We start from the raw sequence: 7158 nt of genomic DNA on the forward strand, positions 1-7158 counted from the left end.
CTGTGTAGCCCAGACGGGCCTCAAACGCATGGAGATCCTCTGCTTCAGTCTCCTGAGTGCTGGGATTACAGGTGCACCCCACCACACCCACCAACAAACAAAATCACTCCTGGTCGCAGTCCAGGGACTGTGCGAGCAAAGGATCCCTAGAGTCTGGAGCAAGCGAAGCAGGCTGCAGCAGGCCAGGTTAGCCGCGCCTTGTCTTTTGGGAAGGCAGGTATAAACCTGGGGGACACCGGTGAGAGGTCCATCCCTCCATAGATGTCCCCTCTGGAGGAAGGGCGGGCTAAAGGCACAAACCCGGATGCGGGGCCACACTTGTCGACGTGCTCAAGTTAGCAGTTGCTACCGTGTCCTCTTCTCTCATCTCACCCTAGTGGGTGAGATTTTTTATAGCCAAAGAAGCCCAGAAGACTGGTGACGCGGGTGACCATTTTCTCTTTTGGCAATCATCTCGTATTGCTCTAGTTTGGTTTTCCCTAAGAGGTGGTGGAAACAAGCCCGGCGCGCGCCGCCGGACCTCGCGGGCTCCGCCGCGCCCCGCCCCTGCCGCGCCAGTCCCTGGGAGCCGGCGCAGCCAGCCGCGGGGCGGGGCGAGCCCGGCCTTCTGCGCGAAGGTCTCTGGGAGCGTTTCCAGGGTGCTGCCGCTTTAAGAGGGCGGGGCTCTGCCCGGAGGAGGCGGGAGGCCCCGCCCCGGATCTCCGGCTTCCGGCAACTCCGCGGGAAGGAAGCGCTGGCCGGGCCTCTCGGGCCCAGGGGACCCTGGCTGCGCGCGGGGTGCTGCGGCTGCGGCTCGGCTCCTGCCCTTACAGCTTGCCGCGGCTTCAAACTTGCAGGGTCGCCTCCTACGCTGCCCGGCTGCGTGCGAAGTGCCTCACTTGCGCGGTGTTTAATGGCTCCTGTACGGTGTGATTAGGCGCCTTTGTGAACCCGTTTTACAGATGAGGAAGCTGAGACCCGGAGGAGCCCCACACAGCAGAGAAAAGACGATCGGGAATCAAACTCAGGTCGGTCAGATCCCAAAGCCATGTCCTTAACCGCTGTCTGGCCTGAACATTTTTTGTTTTCTGTCTCTTGACCAACCTCAGCCTCTCTCCCTCATCCCGCCACCCAGGCTGCATCCCTCCGTCCCTAAACACCCACACGGTGGGCGTGTGAATTGGGTGGAACTTGTGGACCTACCGCGCTAAGTTTCTTGTTCTGTTCTGGTTTGGTTTGGTTTTGTTGTGACGGTCTCGCTATGTAGTCCAGACCCGCCTTGAGTTTACTGTGTTGCTCAGGCTGGCCTCGAACTCCAAGCAGTCCACCCTTGTGCCTTAGCTTCCTGAGTGCTGGGATTACAGGCGTTCGCCACTACCCTTGGCAATTTCTTTATAATAGTTTTATATTTAGACCTATAAGCCCCACTGACAAAGGGAACAAGGGCAAGTAGTACCTTTTCTAACACTGAAATGGGTTTTGTCTGTAGATGTTTTACTTTATTATTTGATAAAATGTACTTTTCTTTTCCTCTTAGGCCTCTGCACATTTCCCTCCTCCTAACTGGGAGAAGACCCACCGGCTGAATGGCAGCTGTGGATAACTTGCAATTTGAAGGTATAGCGATTGGATGGCCACCTTTATGATGGCGAGTTCTGCACTCAAAGCAATGCATTTTTATTTCTATGGCGGCTTGTAAATTATTTCACACACCTTGGTAAGAGACGGTTGGTCACACCCGTCATTTTAGTGTTTGTCCCTGCCAAACTCTTTGACAGTCCTTCTTCCTCAGCCTCTGGGGTGCTGGGATTAACCGTTGACTCCCCACCCCCTCGGCCGGGCTCTAGTGTTTTTCTCAATAAGAAATGGAGGCACAGAAACTTGAGCAATTTACCTGAAGATGATATAGTTAGTAAACCATCAAGAACGGATTTGAACCCAGGCAGTCTGGCATTGCAGACTTTACTGATGAGGAAGATCTCTGATTAATGGAGAGAAATCCCTTCTTTGACAAACACTGCCGTATCCATAGTAGGCTTTGCACCTGACTGCTTCCCACAGCTTCCACCTCTACTCCTAACCATGACACTTACCATCTTTTGGCCTAATTATAGCCCTTATTGTCATTCTTCTAGTTTCTTGTTTCCACCCTTAACCCTCCAGAGAATATAGTCTGCAGCCTTGATAGTCTTTAAAACTAAGTCAGGTTGTGTCATTCTTTCAGAACCTTCCATTAGTTCCCATCTTACTAGGAGTGAAAGCTGGGGCTCTGTGACTTAGGAGGCCCCCCACAGGATCCAGTCTTCTTCCTCTCCCCTGATTTTATCTCCTGCTGCTCTTGCCTTTCCTCTCTGCCCCTGCAGCAGGGCCACATCACTATTTCTGGTATTATCACAGTTTAGGGGTTTTGTGCCATCTTTCTGTCTGAGACCATCTTTCTCCAGTGAACCACATGACTTATGCCCTTGCTGCAGTCATATTTTGCTTGCTTCATTAGAGAGGCTTCTTTGGAGTGAGAGGCAAGAAAGTTCAAACATAGAGAATAGTATGTGCAAGTCCTGAGGAGAAAAGAAGTTTGATTTTTTCCCTCACAAGACTGAAAAGGTGGGGGCCGGGGAGATAGTTCAGTGGAATAAGCACTTGCCTGGCAAGTGAAAGGACCTGAGTTCAATCCCTGGTTCTGCAAAAAAAAAAAAAAAGGGGCTGGTGAGATGGCTCAGTAATCTAAAGCACCTACTAAGAACAAGTTTAGGAAAGCACAGGGACCACGGTTCAATCCCCCAGCACCACATGCCAGCCAGCCCCGCCCCTTGGTGGGCTGAGCTGCCCCCCCATATAAATAAATAAATAAATAAATAAATAAGATTGAAAAGGTGTGTGTTCCAGACCCCACATGGGGGCAGAGTGGAGGACTGGCAGAAGTGAGGCTTGAGGGGAGATGGGCAGTGGTTAGTGCAGGGTTAATAAAGTGGGCTGTGGGGGTTGTAGGTGGCTTCCTTGGAGAAAAATGGTAGTGGTACATGGAAAAGTGGAGGTAGAAGATGTGTGAGGGAGGGAACAGAGGTAAAACATGGCTTAGGAGATGCCAGGATGTAGAAGTGGAGAACGTTGATGGCAAAAGTCAGACCCTAGCCTGTCCTCAAGGAACTAAGGTGGACAAGAGTAACGTGCAAAAAATTCTAAATTGTATCATGCTAGTAAGTACGCACGGTGCACACTCCAATCAAAATGTGGCGTCTGCTGCCCTTCCTCCACCAGAGGCACTTCCTTGTTCTGGGTCTTGCTCACCTCCCAGCCTGTACCTGTGGTGCTTCCCTATTCCTCTGGCTACTTTTCTCACCTTTTTGGATCTCCAACTACTGTGGATGAGTTACCTTCCTTTGAGTCTCCCTGGAATCTGCCTTTCTTAAATGCCCCCTCTCTATTCTTCCTCCTGGCCTGCCCTTCTCTCTGGTAAACTTTTTAAATACATGTTTTAAGTATATCTTACTTGGTCTGAGTCCCTCTGGCAAGGCTGTGACCATCTTTTTTAATGCTGGTGCCCTATCCAGTAAGTCATGGTAGTTCTAACCTCGTGTATTACAACTGGGAGTAATTTGTCCAGGATTATGGGTCATCAACTAAGTCTCAACCTGAACAAAGAGCTGTCTTATTCTAGACCTTCATGCTGTTCCAATTGTTGCCTGAGGCTGAAATAATTGTTATGTATTAGCTGCCTGATTGATTTATTTACTTTGGTTTTCTCCTTAAAACTATTCTTTTAGCTGACAGGAAATGAGTGTAAACTCAGTTTTTCAAGAGCCCCATCCTGTTGACAGAATCTGTGTCCTGCTGTAGTGTTAATAATGGTAGTGTTCCTAAGGCCTTCAAAGGCTGAGATGCCCTGAATTTTATTCAACTGCAGCTAAATAAAGTGTGTCAGGATGCCCAGAGACAGGCAGTCCCAGTCACTGCTGGTGGATATCAATGGGTCGGACTCTTTTGGAAAGCAGGTTAGCAGTATGGCTCAAGAACCTTAAGCCTGGTGACATAGTGAATGCACTGGTAGGTGGTCATCCTGAGACAGTAATCAAAATACTTTCTCCACAGACAGTCCTTACATATTTTAAAGACTGTGAAAAGAAGTTTTATATGTAATCACCAGTATATAAAAACAGGATACAAAATTGTTGGCAGTCAGCACCCTGGAAACATGAATAAATATTTCTTGAATTAATGACAATCACTGGCATGAGTCTCACTATATAAAGAAAAGGAAGTTACTAAATTCATAGCTTTTATTTCTTTATTTTGGCCGAACTGGGGATTGAACACAGTTCCTTGCGCTTGTCAAGCAAGCGCTTATTCTACTGAGCCATCTCCTTGGCCTCAGTGTTTTTATATGAAGAGACTAAGAGCAATTTTTATTATATCATTTGTACTTTTTGTCTTCATATTTTCTATGATTATCACTTACTGGAACATAAAATTTCTTTTCTTCTTCTTTTTCGTTTTTTTTTTTTTTGGTGAAAGCAGGGATTGAACCCAGGCCTTTACGCTTGCCAGGGAAGTGCTTATTCCACTGAGCCATCTCCCTGGCTTCTGGAAAATAAAATTTTTTTTAAACTTTAATGAAAGAAGAGAGGTTTAGATTCGGCCAAACATTTAGCAGACTTGACTTAGATAATATTCCAGACTCCTCCCTCTGATATTTTTGTGGGGTTTGTGTGTTTTACTAGGGTTGAATTCTGGACCTTTGCATTGAGCTGCATCCCAGGTTTTTTTTTTTTTTTTTAAAGAATACAAAATTGGGAGGGGGGTTGACCATATTAGAAACGATACAGAATTTCACTAAATAAAATAATAGGAATTTGACAGTGGTTGTTGTATTACACAGTGTTATCTTCAAATTAGTTTACATTACCAGATGGAAACATGCAAAATTGTACCGCTGCTGCCTCCTTCTGCCACTCCTGGTGCTGCTTGTGTGCTCATTCGGTGCGGACCTGGTACTTTTGTGAAGCGGCAGCTAAGAAGACACGGGCATTCGCTGTGGCGGACAAAAAGCCCAAGGAAGGAGTCAAGATTGAGAACAACGATCACATTAGTTTGAAGGTGGCAGGGGAAGGATGGTTCTGTGGTGCAGTTTAAGATTAAGAGGCATACACCACTTAGCAAACTAATGAAAGCCTATGTATGGTGAACGACAGGGTTTGTCAATGAGGCAGATCAGATTCTGATTTGATGGACAGCCAATCAGTGAAACAGACACACCTGCACAGTTGGAAATGGAGGATGAAGATCCATTTGACATGTTCCAGCAGCAGACAGGAGGTGTCTACTAAAAAGGGAACCTGCAACTACTCCAGAACTCTGTTCTAACAGACCAAGAATACATTCTCAATTAGAAAACTGCAATTTGATTCCACCACATCCTGACTACCACAGTATAGTTTTCCTTATTCTTTCCTTTACCCCTTCCCCATTCCTTTATTGTACATAAAGTATCTGGTGTATGTGCACAAGCATATTACTTTTTTTTTACTAACTGGCCATCAGTATGTTTTGATTGACATCAAATGGAGATAAGATGGGGAATTACTGGTTCTGTGAAAATAATCCCCTTTCTCCACTAGTGGCATGCTCATCAGCTCTTATTTTTATATTCCAGGAAGTTATTTTGCTCTCACTGTTTTAACAGAAAAGACAGCAGCATAAAATTCCTTGCATACCCTGTTTGATTGGAGAATTTTAATGTTTTTCATTTATCATTGTAAAACCAAGGACAATTTTATAACTGTTTTGTATGTAGCTGTTACATGTAGGGCAATCTGTCTTTAAGTAGGAGTAAATTACTCTTTAAAAAAGAAGAATCCTAGTTTTCCCTTTAAGTCAAGTGCCTTGTTGTTTAAATAAACTTCTTGTTTAAAATGAAAAAGAAAAAAAAAAACATGCAAAATTGGTTTTAAAAAAAAAAGTTACAAGAAATTAAAAGGGACTAAGTGAGTTCCCATCTCTTCTCCACCACCTTAGACCTGCCTCACCGCATGGTTTTCCTCTGTAAAAGTCCCTGGAAGAGACAGCTTCCCAGGGACCACCCGCTCGTGGGCCCCCCTCCTGTCCCTCTCTCAGATAGGAACTTTGTTTCCCTCAATAAATATATCCTGCTCATAAAAAAAAGAAAGAAATTAAAGGGGGAAAAATAGAAAAAATTTAAGCATTAACTGCTCCTTTCAATAGAACAGAAGAAATCAGCGGTACAGTTATCCAATCTATCCTGTGTATATACATAAATATATCTTTTTTCCGTCTTTTGTCCTTTTCCTCATCCCAGTTTTTCTTTCCAATTAAACAGATTCTTTTTCTTTTCACAGTGTCTGTTGTACCTTTCAGATTTTGTTTACTCTTTCAAGTTCTTACACTAGCAAGACAATGCAGTGTTTGCACATGGGGGTCTGATTTATTTCATTTACCAGTATGGTCTCTACTTGCATCTATTTACCTATAAAAGCCTCGAGTTTATCTTTCTTTATAGCTGAATAATGCTCCATTATGTAAAAATACCACATCTTTTTTATGCATTCCTCAGTTGATGGGCATTTGGGTTGTTTCCAAGATTTAGCTGGGACAAATTGCGCTGCTATAAACATGAGTGCACAGAAGTCACTGTGGGATGATGTTTTCAGTTCATTTGGAAAAATACCTAGGAGGGTCACAGATAAAATTAAAGAAGAAATTAAACAATATTTACAGTCAAACAAATAGAATTTACCAAATGTGGGATGCAATGAAAGCTGTCTTGAGAGGGAAATTTATCGCGGTAAATTCTTACATCAGGAAAACAGAGTGAGCCCAAATCAACAGTTTTATGCTGCACCTCAAGCTTCTAAAAAATAAAAACAAATCTGACCCAAAGAAGGCAGGAAATTATACAGATCAGAGCAGAAAAGAATACATTGGAGACAAAGAAAACAATACAAAGAATTAATGAATCAGAGTTGGTTCTTTGAAAGAGTAAATAAAATTGATGAACCCCTAGCCAACCTTGTCAAAAGAAGTAAAGAAAAAATTCACATTCATGTAATATGGAATGAAAAGGGTAAAAATCACTGTATAGACCCTATAGAAATTCAGAAGGTCGTCAAAACCTACTTCCAAAATCTTTACTCTCAGGCTGGGGAAGTAGTTCAGTAGAATAGG

The 7158-nt window shown here is 44.2% G+C and overlaps 1 protein-coding gene and 1 pseudogene across 2 annotated transcripts in view; both read left to right on the top strand.

The window, feature by feature from the left end:
* The first annotated feature begins 705 nt into the window (after positions 1–705).
* Yipf1 (Yip1 domain family member 1) overlaps positions 706–7158 on the top strand; it is a 39177-nt gene continuing 32724 nt past the window's right edge. For both annotated transcript variants that reach the window (XM_004639097.3, XM_023724273.1), the window contains exons 1-2: positions 706–1007; positions 1517–1596. In XM_004639097.3, the coding sequence (XP_004639154.1) occupies positions 1566–1596 (31 nt within the window). In that variant the 5' untranslated portion in view covers positions 706–1007; positions 1517–1565. The remainder of the gene's footprint in view (positions 1008–1516; positions 1597–7158) is intronic.
* On the top strand, positions 4894–5375 carry LOC105743208 (annotated as a pseudogene).

This window comes from Octodon degus, unplaced genomic scaffold, assembly GCF_000260255.1.
Source record: "Octodon degus isolate 3935 unplaced genomic scaffold, OctDeg1.0 scaffold00107, whole genome shotgun sequence".
Taxonomy (NCBI): Eukaryota; Metazoa; Chordata; class Mammalia; order Rodentia; family Octodontidae; genus Octodon; species Octodon degus.